The 18,502-nt window shown below is 45.3% G+C and overlaps 1 protein-coding gene across 1 annotated transcript in view; it reads right to left on the bottom strand.

Annotated features, from left to right (window-relative positions):
• Positions 1 to 219: 219 nt before the first annotated feature.
• Impa2 (inositol monophosphatase 2) overlaps positions 220 to 18,502 on the bottom strand; it is a 40,944-nt gene continuing 22,661 nt past the window's right edge. Inside the window, exons 6-8 of the mRNA XM_070029615.1 lie at positions 2,070 to 2,178; positions 1,298 to 1,449; positions 220 to 793 (exon numbers count right to left, since the gene is read on the bottom strand). Of these exons, the coding sequence (XP_069885716.1) occupies positions 678 to 793; positions 1,298 to 1,449; positions 2,070 to 2,178 (377 nt within the window). The 3' untranslated portion in view covers positions 220 to 677. The remainder of the gene's footprint in view (positions 794 to 1,297; positions 1,450 to 2,069; positions 2,179 to 18,502) is intronic.

Here is an 18,502-nt window from a genome sequence, read left to right on the forward strand (position 1 = left end):
TCAGCCTCCTCAATAGCTATGATTATAGGTGTTAGCCACCATTGTTGGGTTAGGAATTTGAATGTTAACATGATAATTCCCAATGCCATTGTCAGAGGGCTCATCCAAGGCAGCAGACAAGCAGTTCACACTGCAACTTCAGGCTCTAATGTGCAAACCTCTCCCAAGAGGTAGGAACTCATGGAGGTAAGAAGGGTCTCTGAAAGCAGAGGATGCCAATGGAGGGAGTGAGCTGAGATTCTCATTTTATTGCATTCGGTAGTACCACAGCAGAGAGGGCCTGAGAACAAGTCTGCTTTACCAGTAGTTCTAAAGCCTTATTACCTGAGATTTGCATTCTCGGGGGGGGGGGGGGGGGGGAGGGGTGGGCCAATCAAGATTGGATAACTAATTCTCTTGTAGATTTGGATTTGGCCCTGACAGAACATGTACTAACTTGCAAAAGGCTTGAAGAGATTATAGAAGCTCGCTAAGCACCAAGTCCCAGTGAAAGAAACATGATTTAAAAAGTGAGCCACATACTTTAGCACAATACCTCCCTTAAGCATAGTGAGACATCAGTCTGGGAGCAGTAGCAAGACACCTGTCCCAGAGCACTGGCCACTGAGACAGTTCCCTTCCAGGAACCGCTGCCACCTGCAGGAAAGCCCTTGGGTACTCATTAAGCTTTGCATGGCTCACTTCTCGTCATCCCGCCCATAGTTAATAGTCTGTAAGGCCTGAGCTATGAGCATCGCCATCTCCCGGGTGCCGGCAGCAACCACTCTGCAGGACATGAGGTCGAAGGGTCCGCCTGGGAACAGAGGGGACAGAACAGACACCTGGTTACTGGAACTAACCTGTCTTGTATAGTAGCTTGTCACACACACACACACACACACACACACACACACACACACACACACACACGCACGCACGCACGTGCGCTGGGAGTACAATTGAGTTCCAGGGCCTGTACCCCACAGGTGGTCCAAAAGGGAGAACACAGCCAGCTATAGTCCAGTCTATATAGATCTGAGCCTCTGAATAGAGCTGCCTTTCTGTGTCCAGTGAAAGGCAAAGGACGGATGAGGCAAGGATGAGCAGTCTATCCCATACTGTGCTAGGTACATGGGTAACCAAGGCTCAGAGGAATGAAGGATCTGCTGAACTCAGTCTGGGCAGACCAGACCTGCCTTCCCCACACCCTCCCTGATCTTCCTAGGGATGCACAAAACAGAAAAGACTGCACACTGGAGACGTACGTGTCTTGAGGTGCTCACATGATCCAGAGTGTACTGGTGGCTACAGAGCTCACCTGAGGTGTCCATCACGATGCCTCCCGCTTCTCTAATGATCACTGTAGCAGCTGCCAGGTCCCAGCAGTGCAGGCCAAACTGGTAATAGGCATCCGCAGCCCCAGAGGCCAGGTGGCAGAGTGCCAAGGTGGAGCTGCCAATCACTCGGACTCTGCAGAGAGTGAAGGAGGGCAGGTATGGGCCAAGTGGGCAGTACCCTTGCTGCCTTGGTGTGGCATGCATGCTGCCAATCCCCTCACCCACTGCGAGCCACAGGGGGCTGTCACACTGAAGACGCAGAACCCAGGGCCTCTCTGCCATGCCACCAGCATTCTGCATGCAATCACAGGGCTACAGGGCACAACCCGCAGCTGGTACACCGAGGCCTGAGGTTCTGACTGCACAAGCATCATTACATTACAGTAGCACCCTCAGGGTGCCTGGGGATATGTGTATGTGCATGTAGACATACATGAAGATGAGTCACTCAGCTTATTAAATCTTGGGAGAAACAAATCAGAGACTTTTAAAACAAGTGCACCAAAGGGGACGCTTAAGGACCTAGAAGTCTGTGTCGGAAACCTGAGGTCAGAAACAGGGGACAGGGGACACAGCATGGTATGGAGGACAAACCTCCAGGGCCTCCGGGGCCTGGTGTCACAGCACCCCACACCTGTCTCTCTCCTAGCTAGCCAGGACACTTCCTCTTCAACCCCCTGGAAGTGCTGAGAGAGAGTGGCATAGTTCTCTCCCCTCTGACCACAGGATGTTCCTGGGCCCCAGAATCCGTACCCATGAGCCTTCGCGTGAAGCAGACGCTCCATGTTGCTCAAGAACAGTGACAGAGTGGTGGGATCACGTTTGGGCCCAATTTCCGTCAGAACCAATGCCTTGGAGAGATCTGAAAGAGAATTTCCATCCATGGAGAGATCACATCTCAGCTCTAGCAGAACTGTCAGGGTTTGCCCCAAGCAAGCCTCAAACATCTGTCTGTCATTGCCTGAGAGCAGAGTTGTTTCTTTCTGCTAGCTGAGTTGGGAAGTAAGGCCGTGGGGGAGGGAAGCAAAGGCTTCCGTTAGTGCATCCTCTGATTGTCTGCTGAGGAGCTGACCCTTCACGCCTCTCTTCCCCAGAATTTGGTAACTTACAAAAATGACCATTATTCAATCACAGGCAAAAACAAAATGATTCCACAATGGGATGTTCCGAGGGAAATGCCTTTCTTTCTGGAAGAGTTTTAATACAAACTCATCTCTAGCTGCGTGGCTCAGGGCCTTTCTGATGAGGAAGTGACCTGAATCCAATTGTCTCCAGGAAGGGCAACTGCTGGGAGGCATGGGCCTTGTCTGTGCAGAGGCCAAGCAAGCCCTCATACCAAGTGTCCCCTTTCTATATTGTGAAACTCTGCCAGAGCCAGGAGCCTGGCTTGGTATTGGGGATGTGACTGAGACTTGATGAGGATGGTTTGTCTTTGCCACATTCCCACACATGCCAGACATGTCCTGTCTTAACCCATCAGGACACACCATGCCGGCAGGATGCAGCCACACTGGGTATGCTAGTTCACAACTAAAGAGGAAACAGCTTCTATGACAGTTTACTTGATCAGCCCAATTGTGTCACCACTTCCAAAGAAATCCTCCTCAGCCCTTTCTGCCAGTAGAGTTGTTTTTTATGCCTTGAGCACAGCTACACAGCAAGGCAGCCTGCTTCAGACGTCCAAGTTCCTCACTGCTTGACACACCCAGCATCAAGGCTGAACTAATGCTATGTGCCCCCAAGGATGTAGGTGAGTGGGGCATCCAGTGGACACTGGCACTGAGTGCCATGTTACCCATGCACAGGACCTCAGGGTGGTACACAGGTACACCAGAAAATTGCTGTGGACCTCATGGTCAAAGGTCAACTTTTCCTCCCCCTGTCTTCCAAGGGGAAAAAGCCTTTGGGGAAAAAAAACCATATTCCCAGGGCCAGGCACAAGAGACCTCAATACATAGTCACTGGGTGAATGAATGCCTTCTCTTAAATTCTAGCATCCAAGAAAACCAGCCAGGGGGAGCAATTGCCTAGCATGCAAGAGGTTCTGGATTCAATCTCTTGGCAGAGCAAAAATAAAGCACCATTATATTACAGTTGTTATTTTAATTTATGGAAAGAAATTTTGAGTTGAGTAGAATTTTACTGGATAATCTAAGATAGTAATCATTAATGATAGTAATCATTAATAAAGCATTAAGAATAGGTAAAAAAAATTTTAGTGTAAAAAAATATTCTTTTGGCCAGGTCCTCACATCTATAATCCTACTCAAGAGGCTGAGATCAGAGGATTGTGGTTCAAAGCCAGCCTGGGCAAGAAAGTCTGTGAGACTCTTCTTTCCAATTACATAGCAAAAAGCTGGAAGTGGAACTGTGGCTCAAAGAGGTAGAGCTCTAGCCTTGAGCACAAAAGCTTGGGGACAGTGCCCAGGCCTTGAGTTCAAGCCCCAGGATCGCATGCATGCGCATTTGTGCGCACGCACATGCACACATATACACACACATACACATACAGTTTTGTGGGTTTTTTTTAAACATTTGTGAAATCCCATGTTAACATTCTGGATGTTGTGGTGTATGCCTATAATCCCAGTGGTGCAGGAGGCATAGGCAGGAGGACTGCCATCTAAGGCTAGTACCAAGCAAAAAAACACTAGACTCTCTCTAACTGAAAAATAACTAAAAAGAGGGCTGGGGGCATGGATCAGGTGATAGAGAACCTGCCTCACAGGGATGAAGCCTTGAGTTCAAACCCTAGTACTTGTTCCCTCTCAAAAAAAAATCTTCTTTTGCAAAAAAAAATATTGTATTTTATTTGGGAAAACAGAAACTGGACTCACCAAAGAAGAAATGCAGATGAGAAGCCAATGAAAGCATGGTCCACATTACATGTCACAGGGAAATGCAAATGTACACAACAGTGAGACCCCAAGGTACACAAGTTAGAATTGTCAAAATCCAGAACACGGACAATACCAAACATTGGTAAGGATGTGCAGTAACAGGACTATACCACTAGGGGAAATGTCAACTGGCATAGACACTGTGGAAGACAAGACAGTTCTCATACACCAAACATCCTGTCTCCATCTGATTCAGCAATTGTGCTACTTGGCACTTACTAAAAGGAGTTGGAAGCTTAGGTTTTCATACCACAAGTATGTATGTAGATGGTTATAGAAGTCTTATTTATAACTACACTAATGTGGAAGCAACCAAAATGTTCTTTAGTAGGTAGGTAGAGGCAGAGAGTGGCACAAGTAGATAGGAAACATTGTTTGATACTCAAAAAACACTGAGCTCTTGAGTGATGAAAAGACATGAAGAAAAGTAAACGCAGGTTAACAAGTGAAAGAAGGGCAAAACTTGCCCAAATAGTGAGAAGATCAGAGGTTGCCCGAGGCTGTGGAAGGAATGCATAGGAGGAGACAGAATTTTCAGGGTAGTGAACTGTTCTGTATGGTACATAGCGATAAAGATATATTTATCCATTTGAATGTATAACACCAGGAGTAGACTCTACTGTCAGCTACAGTAACACTGGCATAGCAGTGTGGGTTCACAGATTGCAGCCATTAAGGAGGGGAGGCCCCTCTAGGGGTGCACTTCTATATTAATGAACCTTCAAAGTAGCCTTTCCTTTTGTTTCAGCTAATAGGTTTTTGAGAAAACTGAGCATGCTCAAAGTTATGCTTGTCTGCTATTTTAACTTTTCTTCTTTAAAATGATGCTAAGGTTTGACAAGGCCTGGGGCTTGTTAAGGCAGGTACCCTACCACTTGAGCTATGTATACTTCCGGGCAGCATAGATTTTAACCTTTCCAAATACCCTGTGATAAAACTAGAGTTGGGGGCTGGGAAGTTGGCTCAGTGGTAGAGCGCTTGCCTTGCATGCCTGAGGCCCTGGGTTTGATTCCTCAGCACCATACATAAGCAAAAAAGAAAAAAGAAAAAGGCCAGAAGTGGCACTGTGGCTCAAGTGGTAGAGCGTTAGCCTTGAGCTGAAGAGCTGAGGGACAGCGCCCAGGCCCAGAGCTCAGGCCCCACGACCGGACTCCCCCTCCCCCCCCCCAAAAAAAAAAAACTAGAGTTGGAGGAAAGAAAAACTAAACTACAGACATCTACAACTACAGACATCTAAACTACATCTAAACTACAACTAAACTACAACTAAACTACATCTAAACTACAACTACATCTAAACTACAGACATCTACAGCTGGGTACCAGTAGCTCACTCCTATAATCCTAGCTACTCAGGTAGTTGAGATCTAAGGATTGAGGTTCAGGTTCAAAGGCAGAACAGGCAGGAAAGTCTGTGAGACTCTAATCTTTAATTAACCATCAAAAAGCCAAGTGGAACTGTGGCTCGAGTGGTGTATGTACTAGCCTTGAGCAAAGAAGCTATGGCAAAGCATCCAGGGCTTAAATAGAGATTCAGGTGTGCACTCAACCACACCCACACCTACACCCACACACACATGCATACATTCCCACCCCCCCCAACCCCACCCCCCACCAAACACACAAAATGACAACAAAAACTGAAAACTTTGCCTATAAGGTCTACTTAGACCTAAAATGAAATCTCTGGTGGGTGGGCCACACAGCCTCAGAAGCTGTGCAGGACGAAATAGAAGCACTGAGATTCAAGATTCGATTCAAGAAAAAGAGAACCTCAAAATCACACTAGATACCATGCGGGCCAGGCGGGCTGGCACATTAGGTCCCTGGTGTGGGCTGCTCAGAAAGAAAAGAGCCAATCCTGTGATCTCTCATAACTCACTTCTTGAGGTTTCCTTAAGGGCAGGCCTAGCACTGAGTTGATACTGCCAGGAAGGGAGTAAAAAGGAGCAAAAGAAAAACACCCAGGTAAGGATGAGGGAGAACAGAGTGAAAAAACAAAAACAAGGCCTATTTTGGGAACATTCTACAGAAACAGCAAAAGGTGCTCTAGAGACAAACAACAAAAATTATCTTGGACACACTGGCCTCCAAGCCTCCAAACTCAGGACCATAAAATACAAGTAAAAATAACTACAAAGGATTATGGCTGGCCAGGCGCTGGTGGCTCACGCCTGTAAATTCTAGCTACTCAGAAGGCTGAGATCATGGTTCAAAGCCAGCCCAGGCAGGAAAGTCCATAAGACTCATCTCCAATAAACCGGTAGAGCGCTGGCCTTGAGCTGAAGAGCTGAAGGATAGCACCCAGGTCCAGAGTTCAAGCCCCACGACCACACCCACACCCCCCCATAAAAGTATGCCTAAAATATTTGTTCCTAAAATTTAAGTAGCTTTAGGTAATAAAGAATGGGTAGGGGCTGGGAAGGTGGCTCAGTGGTAGAGCGCTTGCCTTGCATGCCTGAGGCCCTGGGTTTGATTCCTCAGCACCACATAAGCAAAAAGAAAAAAGCCGGAAGTGGCGCTGTGGCTCAAGTGGTAGAGTGTTAGCCTTGAGCTGAAGAGCTGAGGGACAGCGTCCAGGCCCAGAGTTCAGGCCCCATGACCGGATTCAAAAATAAAGAATGGGTAGTGGCGCTATAGCTCAAGTGGTAGAGCGCTCACCTTGAGTGCTCAGGCCCAGTGCTCAGGCTCAGTCTCAAGCCCCACAACCGACCAAAAAAAAAAAAAAGAATGCATGACAAATCATGTATGTACTTGGGAGGCTGAGGTTGAAAGGATCAGCCTTGGTTCAAGACCAGGCTGGGTAGAAAATTTTGCAAGACTCTACCTCAATTGAGAGCTGAATGTCATCCCAGCTATAAAAGGAAGCCTAAGATGGGGAGGGGCAGCTCAAGCATGCATTCAGACAAGAAGTGGGACCCTATCTCAAAAATTACCAGTGCACCAAAAAGGAAATGCAAATCAAAACCAATCTTACCAATCGTACCCAGTAAGATCCAATGAGATTTCCCTGGTAAGATTGATCAGCATTGAGAAGTATGAACAGTAACAAATGCTACAGGGGATACAGGGAGGAGGGGAAGGAACCCTACTCACTGTTGGTGGGAATATAAACTACATGCAACCACTCTGGAAAATGGTTTGGAGATCCTTTAAAAAACTAAACATGGGGGGAGGGGGGACCAAGATGGCGACGGGGCAGTAGGGAAACGCCACAGCTCTCTCCAACCAAAAAGAGAGTTCGAGCTCCAACGCTTAATCTCCCCAAGAGACCGACAACAACAAAAAGACGAACACTCAGAGAAAAACCAGAGGCGGAGAATAACAAAAAAGAAACAGAGGAAAAGAAGAATTTCAGAAGAAAAGCGAAGACCCCTCCCCCAACCTTTACTGGCCGCGCGGCAGTGCGCCAAGCCGCCGGCCAGCCGGCCCGGCGGGGGCTGCGGGAGCCCCAAGAGACACAGCAGAGACACAGGGGGCCGCTTTCAGATCACCAGGTACTGGTTTACAGAACAGCGGATCGCCAGGAACAGAGAAGCCTACCAGCCGGGAGTCTCCACGAGGATCCCACCCCCACCCCTCACTCTCCACCTGAGCAGAGAGGCTCCATCCCGCCAAAGCCGCTCGGCACCAGCAGCGCGCCCGCCCGATCGCGATCGCAACGACCCGGCACTCTCCACCCGAGCAGAGAGGTTCCATCCCGCCAAAACCGCCAGCAGCGCGCAAAGGGAACTGTCTGCAGACCACCCACCCGCCCGCCCGATCACGATCGCAACGACCCGGCGGGGCCACTCGGGCCCCAGAGGTACCGCGAAGAAGCTGTCTGAGCGGGGACACTCTTGACCCGACAGCTTCGACAGAGGCAGAGACAGAAAAGAATCACACAGAGCCACCACCGCCCAACCCAGCCCGGATTGCAACAACAACTGACGACCTACACCACACAGAAACAACCAGCTCCAGGGTGAGTACCCCACAGGGGAAGTGTATCCCTCAAGGGAGACCAGAGCTGGAGGGAATCCCCAGACCCTGACCTAGACTCCCTACCCCAACACCCGGACCACAGGACCCACTAAAACTGGGAACTGTTTGAGAGCTCCACCAGCCCGTGGAGCACACTCAGCTGGCCAGGCTAGAGCAAGAGCACCCCTGGAAGGGAGCTTAAATGCCCAAGCCAGGAACAGCGCCCCTGGGTCAAGACTACCAACAGTAGAAGAAATTTGAACTGTGTCCCCCAGGCTGTATAACCTAGGTGGTATACACATCAGCACAGGCCTAACGAGTGCGCTCCAGGCTGCATAACCTAGGTGGTATACACATCAGCACAGGCCTAACAAGCGCGCTCCAGGCTGGGGCCGGAACCAGGCCCGGGGATCCGGCGCCTGAACAACACAACCAACTCCTCCCAATTGAAGTAAAAAGCTGAGCATACGCCTCAACAGAGGGGAGAAAACCAGGAAACAACACTCCCCCGGGAAGCACGCCTGTGACAACAAAAGACCTGGAGGCCCAGGACAAGAGAAGCCCAAACCCCACCAAAACTCCACCCATATACCCTAGACTGGGAATTGGGCAACACAGGCTGCCAGCACCTGATAGTAAGCAGGAGCTCAGACTGTTAAGGCGGCTCAGCAATAGAGTGATAGTCTTGGATGTATGAGGCCCTGGATCTGATTCCTCAGCATCACAAAAGCAAAAAGGGTCAGAAGTGGTGCTGTGGCTCAAACGGTAGGGTGCCAGCCTTGAGCTGAAAAGCTGAGGGACAGCACCCAAACCTAGAGTTCAAGCCCACAACCAGCCCAAAACAAACAAACAAAAACACATCAGGAGCCCATAGCAGACTCCAGCATTTGGGAGAGTGCATGCAGAGCATCTGTTCTTCACAAGAGCACCCGTAGGAGCAAACACAAGCAGTCTAGGCTGCTCAACCCTTCCAAAGGCGGGAACTGCCAGCAATCTACAGCAGAGAGCTGAGAATCCTAAGTAAGACAGAATAGCAGCTGGAAATAGGCTCCCAACAGAACCCAGATCAGGCACAGACTCTCTCTACCAATACAGAATCAGCAACCAAGCAAAGACAGACACACCAAAACAAAATTGAAGAGCAGTCTCCTGAACCTCCATGCGAAAATCACAGAGAAAAATCACAAGGTTTACTACCACCCAGGACAGCAAGCTCACCTCAAAAGCCAGCAGCCACACAGGGGAGAGCCCCAGTGGGAGCAAAGCAGGAATGGAAGACAAAGGCTACTTCCAAGGGTTGCTGGAGGCAATGACTCAAGAAATAAAGCGAGAAATTGATCAGAAATTGAAAGAGCACAAGGATGATCTATCCAAAGAGATACAGGGTATCAAACAAGAGATGCATGCAAAAATAGAAGCTGCACAAACCTCAGTAAGAAGTGAGATAAACGCCAAATTAGAGGTAATGCATACCTCATTGAGAGGTGAGATCAGTACTCTGAGAACCAACATTGAATCCATAAAGGGATCCATTTCCTCCATGCAAACCACAATAGAAGCCACTGTCAACAGAGTGAATGAAATGGAAGGTCGAGTGTCAGATACAGAAGACAGAATACACCAACTGGACCAAAAAGTGACAGATATGGAAAAATTACTCAAATTAAACCAAAGGGATATTCAAGAGCAAGCAGATAATGCTAAAAAATTTAACCTTCGCATAATTGGAGTGGACGAAGGTGAGGAATTCCAGAGCAAGGGAATGCACCACCTATTTAACAATATAATCAATGAAAATTTTCCCCACCTCAAAAACGACCATCTTAACTACATCACAAAAGCTTATCGAACACCCAACAAGCAAGACCCCAGGAGAAACACTTCTAGACACATTATAGTAAAAATGATAGATCTGAATAATAAGGAAACAATCCTGCATGCAGCAAAAATGAAGAAGGAGCTATACTACAATGGGAAAAAAATAAGAATTACTGCAGATCTCTCCACACAAACAATGAATGCAAGAAAAGCCTGGGAAAGCACCATACGAGCCCTGAGAGCCAATAACTGCCAACCCAGACTGATCTACCCGGCAAAGCTAGCATTCACATTTGATGGAGAACTGAAAACTTTTAATAGCAAAGAAAAACTAAATGAATACATAAACATTAAGCCAGCATTACAAAGAATTCTAAGAGGGGGGACACAACCTGAAGAAAGCAGCCAGGAACTGGGGCCTGCCCCAAACAGGCGTTACTCAAAGTCTAACTGAGCAAGCACAGGAGGAAAGGAAAAAAGAAAAACTTAGGAAAACGGAATGGCAGGGACAACAATGCATCTCTCTATACTTTCTCTTAATATAAATGGGCTGAATTCACCAATTAAAAGAAAACGAACTGAGGACTGGATAAGAAAACAAGACCCATCCATCTGTTGCCTTCAGGAGACCCACCTCTCAGCCAAACATACAAACAAACTCAGAGTGAAGGGGTGGAAAAGGATCTACCAATCAAACGCCCCCAGTAAGAAAGCAGGTGTAGCTATCCTGATATCTGACAAAATAAACTTTTCATTAAAATCAGTACAGAAAGACAAGGACGGACACTACATATTAATAAAGGGAACAACCCAAGAGGAGGATATAACCATCATCAACTTATATGCCCCAAATATTGGTGCACCCAGATATGTCAAACAAATGCTCTCAAACTTACAGAATAAAATAGATCCCAATACGATAATACTAGGAGACTTTAACACACCACTCTCACCAAAGGACAGGTCTACCAACCAGAGGATTGGCAAAGAAGCTACCGAATTAAGAGAGGCCATACTGCAAGCGGAATTAACTGACATCTACCGAGTATTTCACCCTAAAACAACACAGTACACATTCTTCTCAGCAGCTCATGGAACTTTCTCCAAAATAGACCATATCATAGTTCATGCAAGGAACTTAAGCAAATACAAAGGGATCGACATAATCCCCTGTATCCTATCTGACCACAGTGGAATCAAGCTAGCTCTCAATAACAAAGCATACCGCAGAAATTTCTCCAATACATGGAAATTGAACAGCACACTCCTTAACAATGCCTGGATAACAGAAGAGATCAGAGAAGAAATAAAGCATTTCCTACAACTCAATGAAAATGAAAACACCTCACAAAGAAACTTGTGGGACACAGCAAAAGCAGTCCTGAGGGGCAAATTTATTGCCCTCAGTGCCCACATCAAGAGAATGGAGACAGACCAAGTAAATAATCTCATGTTGCAATTAAAACAGCTAGAAAAACAGGAAAAAATGGGACCTAAAGCTACTAGAAGAAGCCAGATAACCAAATTAAAAGCAGAGATTAACCAATTAGAAAATCAGAAAACCATAACCAAAATAAACCAAACAAAAAGCTGGTTCTTTGAAAAAATAAACAAAATTGATGGCCCATTGGCTAGATTAATTAAAAAAAGAAGAGAGGAAACCCATATTAATAGGATTAGGGATGCCACGGGAAACATCACCACACGTACCCAAGATATCCAAACAATTCTAACAGACTACTTTCAAAAGCTATACTCTCTAAAGGAAGAAAATCGGGCAGAAATGGATGCATTTTTAGAGAAATACAAGTTGCCCAAACTGAGCAAAGAAGAAGTTAACCAATTAAATAAGCCAATATCCTATAATGAGATACAGGAAGCTATCAAAAGTCTTCCAACAAAAAAAAGCCCAGGACCAGATGGATTCACAGCAGAATTCTATAAGACCTTCAAACAAGAACTAATACCCATACTCCTCAAGCTCTTCAGAGAAACAGAGAAGGAAGGAGCTATCCCAAACTCATTCTACGAAGCCAATATCACACTCATCCCCAAACCAGGCAAAGACCCAACCAAAAAGGAGAATTACAGGCCAATCTCCTTGATGAACACAGATGCAAAGATCCTTAACAAGATTCTAGCTAACAGAATCCAGAAACACATAAAAAAAATAATTCACTATGACCAGGTAGGCTTCATCCCAGAGACACAGGGATGGTTTAACATACGTAAGTCAATAAATGTAATCCAACATATCAACAGAGCCAAGGTCAAGAATCACATGATTATCGCTACAGATGCAGAAAAGGCCTTTGACAAAATTCAACATTCATTCATGCTAAAAGCTCTGGAGAAAATAGGAATAGAAGGAACATTTCTAAAAACAATAAAAGCCATTTATGACAGACCAATAGCCAATATTATACTTAATGGGGAAAAGCTACAACCAATTCTCCTAAAATCAGGAACAAGGCAAGGATGCCCACTGTCTCCACTCCTCTTCAATATAGTCCTAGAACCCTTAGCCAGGGCAATAAGGCAAGAAAAAGACATTAAAGGGATCCGCATAGGAAAAGAAGAAGTTAAACTATCCCTTTTTGCAGACGACATGATACTATACCTCCAAGATCCCAAAAACTCCATCCCCAAACTCTTAGAAATCATAAATCACTTTGGCAAAATAGCAGGATACAAAATAAACCCACAAAAATCAGTTGCCTTCCTATACACTGATAATGTACAGGAAGAGAGGGAAATAAAGGGAGCAACCCCATTCACAATAACCTCCCGAAAAATAAAATATTTAGGAATTAACCTAACCAAAGATGTAAAAGAACTATTTAATGAGAACTATAAAAAGTTAAAGAAAGAAATTGCAGAAGACACTAGGAAATGGAAAGACCTCGCATGCTCCTGGATAGGCCGACTTAATATAGTAAAGATGGTAATACTTCCAAAACTAATATACAAATTCAACGCAATTCCTATTAAAATCCCAATGACGTACATCTCTGAAATACAGAAAACAGTCCAAAAATTCATATGGAACAACAAAAGACCTAGAATAGCCAAAACAATTCTAGGGGATAAAGACAATATGGGAGGGCTATCCATGCCGAACTTCAAACTCTACTACAGAGCTATAATAACAAAGACAGCATGGTACTGGCACAAAAACAGACCCGAAGACCAATGGAACAGAATAGAAGATCCAGAAATAAATCCACAGGCCTACAGCCAGCTGATATTCGACAAAGGAGCCAAAGACATACAATGGAAGAAACACAGCCTCTTCAACCGCTGGTGCTGGGAAAACTGGGCAGCCACATGCAGAAAACTAAAAGTGGACCCCAGCCTATCACCATGCACCAACATCAACTCAAAATGGATTAAAGACCTTAACATTAAACCTGAATCTCTGAAACTACTGCAGGACAGAGTAGGAGAGACACTTGAACTAATAGGCACAGGAAGGAACTTCCTGAACAGAGTCCCAGGGTCACAACAAATTGGAGAGAGACTCGACAAATGGGACTACCTTAAAATAAAAAGCTTCTGCACAGATAAAGCTATCGCAACCAAGCTAGAAAGACAACCAACTAATTGGGAAAAAATATTTACCAGCAATATATCAGACAAGGGGTTAACATCCTGTATATACAGGGAACTCAAGAAACTAATCCCTCCCAAACCTAACAAACCAATTACTAAATGGGCAAGGGAACTAAAGAGGGACTTCTCAAATGAAGAAATAAAAATGGCAAAGAAACACATGAGGAAATGTTCATCATCCCTGGTGGTGAAGGAAATGCAAATAAAGACAACCCTGAGATACCACCTTACCCCAGTCAGAATGTCCCACATCCACAAATCAGCCAACGACAAATGCTGGAGGGGATGTGGAGAACGAGGAACGCTATTACACTGCTGGTGGGAATGTACACTCATACAACCACTTTGGAAAGCAGTCTGGAGGGTCCTTAGAAAGCTAAAGATTGACCTCCCTTACGACCCAGTCATACCACTTCTAGGCATCTACCCTGAACAACAGGAACCAATATACAAGGACACGTGCACCTCCATGTTTATTGCAGCACTGTTCACAATAGCTAGGATATGGAAACAACCCAGATGCCCCACCACAGATGAATGGATCCAAAAATTGTGGTATCTATACACAATGGAATATTATGCAGCCATTAGAAATGACAAAATAATGGCATTTGCAGGGAAATGGATGGAGCTAGAAGGAATCATGTTGAGCGAGGTAAGCCAAGAACGAAGAGACAAACAGTACATGGTCTCCCTGATAAGCGGATGATAAATCCAAAATGTTAGGTGATATGACAAAACTAACAGGACTTAAGAAACAAAGAACTCCCACTCATCTGGTTGAACCACTACTAAATATCCCCATGCTGCTGATCACGTGTATGGTATATAACATATGAACACCGTTATATATTACAGACTGTGATAGACAATTTGCTCCAGGAAAGTTAGAATGAACGTGTGACTTTAAATGAGCATCATTATTCCACAATACTGTGAATTTCCGGAAATTAAGTAATCACTTAATCACAATCAAAAAAAAAAAAAAAAAAAAAAAAAAAAAAAAAAAAAGAACCTTGGGGAAGGGAGGGAGGGAGGGGATGGTAGGGAGAAAACAATGGAGGGGGTAACAATGTTCAAGAGGAAGTGTACTCATTACCCCACTCATGTAACTGTAACCCTCTGTATAGAATCTTTACAATAAAAAAATTTAAAAAAAAAAAAAAAAAAAAAAAAAAAAAAAACTAAACATGGAAATACCCGTGATCCAGCCACACCACTCCTGGGTATCTGGGATTCAGTAAAGACACTTACTTGTACATTGATGCTCATCACTGCACAATTCACAATAGCCAAGTTATGGAAACAGACTAGATGCCCTATAACAGATGACTGGACCAAAAAATGTGGTGGAAAAAAAAATGGCCAGTGCAAAAAAAGGGCTAAAGATGTGACCGTGGTAAGAGTGCCTCCCTAGCAAACGTGAGGCCCTGAGTTCAAAATCCCAGAGTTTAGGGGAAAAATGGGAAAATATTTCAGACAATGAACTAAAAGGACCACAGAATGAATAAGCATTATAGATTATATTTTACAGGAAATACAAGATAAAGAAGAAAAATGTACACATTAAAATTGATGATGAAAGCAAAAGGAAAGATCAAGCACAACTGCTCTCGCCTGTCATCCCAACTACTCAGGAGGTAGAGTGGGAGAATCACAGTAGTAGACCGTCCTGGACAAAATGTTAAGGAGACCCCATTTCAACCAATAGCTGGCAAAGTGGTGTGTGCCTATCACTCCCGCTATACAGGAGGCTTAAAATGAAGTATCCAGTTCCAGCTGGCTTAAATATAAACATAAGAACGTACTGGAGGGGGCTGGGAAGGTAGCTCAGCGGTAGAGTGCATGCCTTGCAAGCATGAGGTCCTGGGTTTGATTCCTCAGCACCACATAAACAGAAAAAGCTGAAAGTGGTGCTGTGGCTCCAGTGGTAGAGTGCTAGCTTTGAGCTGAAGAGCTGAGGGACAGCGCCCAGACTTCAGCGCTAGCCTTGAGCTGAAGAGCTGAGGGACAGCGCCCAGACTTCAGGCCCCATGACCGGCAAAAAAAAAAAAAAAAGACCCTACTGGAAAAATAACTAAGAAAACAAATACAAAAGAAGCAAGAGATGTGAATAAAAAGACGAAATTACAATCATGTACCTAGAAACTCTGAGATATGTGCTTAAAAAATTGCTAGACTCTAAAGAAAAAGAAAACACTGTCCTTTGGTTCTATAGGGCAGAAAGTAGGTGAAAGAAAAGCAAACTGTCACTGGGAGCAGTGGTGCATGCTTACAATCCCAGTACTTAGGTGGCGGAGGCAGGAGAATAATTTCAAGGCTAGCCTGGGTTACACAGAGACACTATCTCGAAAATTTTAAAAATCAAATTGTCTTCAAACCTTCCAATAACATGAATTGCCAGTAGACGTTGGAGTCTGTTTTGGATACCTGAGACAAGAATGACAAGTCTTGGATTTTTATTATCAGCAAATGGACATTCAAGTACTGAGGCCACTGATAAACTAATGCATGTATAATTGTATTTAATCTTTACAATTGTTTTTGTTTGTTTTTAAGACAATCTTACCGTATAGCCCAGTTTTGATCCTGAATCAATACTCTTTCCTCTGCCTCCTAAGTGCTGGGATTATAAGCAGGAACCACCACCCACAGTGTCACAATTACTCTCACTGTGGTTCAGCATTTAAATGAGAACTGAGGTTTGACACAGGAAGTAGATTCAGGGCCCAAAGCCAGGTCTGCATCGCACCCAAAGATCTTTCTATCCAGAGCACACTGTCACCTGCTAGACCAATCTGATGACCAAGACTGAAAATAACAATAGCACTAGGGTTTGAACTCAAGGACCTATGCTTACCAGTCAGTGCTCTACTACTTGAGCCCACATCCCCATCCCAATTTTGCTTTAGTTATTTTTCAGGTAGGATCTCATGTTTTTGCCCAAGCCTGGCCTCAAACTGTGATCCTTCCACCTATGGCCTTCTGTGTAGCAGAGACCTCAGCCATACCAACACCACTGAGGCCCAGCTTGATTGAGATGGGGGTCTCATTAACTTTTTGCCTGTGTTGGCCTCAAACTTTAAAAGTCATACTGTGCTTTAGAAAAAGAGTACTGTTTAGAGTGGAGGACACAACACTGTAAGCTCCAGAGAGATCAATGATTATGTGTGAACCAGTCGCAGGCGTTTACTGAAGGGTCAGGAATAGCAGGAGCCAGGCCAGAGCTGTGCATCTGTGGACATGGGTCAATGCATGACTGAGTTGCAAAGGCAACAACCAGGAAGCCCTATATGAACACAGTTCAGTGTCATAATCAGGGGAAACACAAAGCAAAGTTCACTGGGCATGTCTGATGACCTGCTTCCTCACCACTGCTACCCAATTAGGCCTGGATGGGTGCCTTCTGGAATGCATGGTTATAATTGATGCCTGTTTGTGCAGCCAAACCAAACACTTTGGGAGCAGAACCAGGGCAGGCCTGGGACTCAGATTCTGAGTTCAGTCTGGGGTCAGGGACACTAGCTTATATCATCCTGCCAGTGTCCCTTCGGAGCCCTTCCATACCCTCCACCCTAGGCTAGCACAGAACCCATGTGACCCCTGCAGTGCTACCTCTTCCCCCTCCAGTCTTATTGGCCCATTCTTCACTGGGTGCCTTCTCACGGGGAAGGCCAGCACCTCATAAGCTGGGTCAGGTGAAGAGTAGCTGAAAGCCATATATCTGCTCCCCTTGCCACCTGAGGCCGCCTAGGAACATAGCATCAACCTGGGAGGAGAGGCAGCAGGAAAATAGAAGGTTGAAGGATAGCAAGTCTGAAAAAGAGGCTAGTGATAGGCTAGAGGGGAGGTAGATAGGCAGGCAGGTTCAGAGGAGAAAGAGGGGAGTGCTGGTACTTCAGAACTGAGGCTAATGTTGGTAAATGAAGTAGGGGTACTTCATGAGGCCCTGCTTCTAAAACACATATTAGATAGGAGCAGAAATGAGAATGGAGGTGTGGCTCAAGTGGTAGAGTATAGCCTTGAGTGAAAAAGCCAAGTTAGAGCGTGAGGCCCTGAGTTCAAGCCACAGAACTGGCACGGAAAAAGGAAGGAAGGAAAGAAAGAAAGAGAGAGAGAGAGAGAGAGAGAAAGAAAGAGAAAGAAAGAAAGAAAGAAAGAAAGAAAGAAAGAAAGAAAGAAAGAAAGAAAGAAAGAAAGAAAGAAAGAAAGAATCAGGATCCGTGTTTGCCCCTTTTTCTTTTCTGCAGTGCTGAGGCTGGAACCCAGGGCTTCATTCAAGCCGGGTACGTGTTCTACCTCTCAGCCATACTCTCAGCTCCCATCATATTTTTAAACCCAATCACAAGCAGTTTTCACAGTCTCCTCTAGCTGCTTTCTCCTTTGGACTCTTCTTTTGTACTTGTTCTGGCATTTTTCTGTCCCTTTCAGTACCTCTTCCACACAGAATGCAATACTGCTGGTTTAGTTAAGGTGGGAGGAAGGCAAGAAGGAGGTGAGGAACCCTAAGCCAGCATGTTAAGGGTAGGTGGTGCCAGGAAGACACAGGCAGTCCAAGCTACCAGGCATGCTGAAGATTCTGTACTAAGGGAAGTAAGAGTGAGACACAATTAGTGGCAGGTTTAAGGTGCCTGGAAACGCCATAGACATAACACAGGTGTTTTCAGAAACTAAACTGCTTCCCACACTAGCCACTGCTGGTCCACATGCAGACACCCACAGACACACCTGCATGACAACACCTGCAGATATGGCCTTACCAACATTCTGACACACGGCCTGCCTTGATGGCTCATTCAGCCCTACCACATAAACTGCTGTTAGTTGAAATTTTTGCCTTAAAGATGACAGATGTGAATGCACACTCCTGGCCACGTGACCCAAATCATTAAG

This window comes from Dipodomys merriami, unplaced genomic scaffold (assembly GCF_024711535.1).
Source record: "Dipodomys merriami isolate MVZ:Mamm:240054 unplaced genomic scaffold, mDipMer1.0.p SCAF_2, whole genome shotgun sequence".
Lineage (NCBI taxonomy): Eukaryota > Metazoa > Chordata > Mammalia > Rodentia > Heteromyidae > Dipodomys > Dipodomys merriami.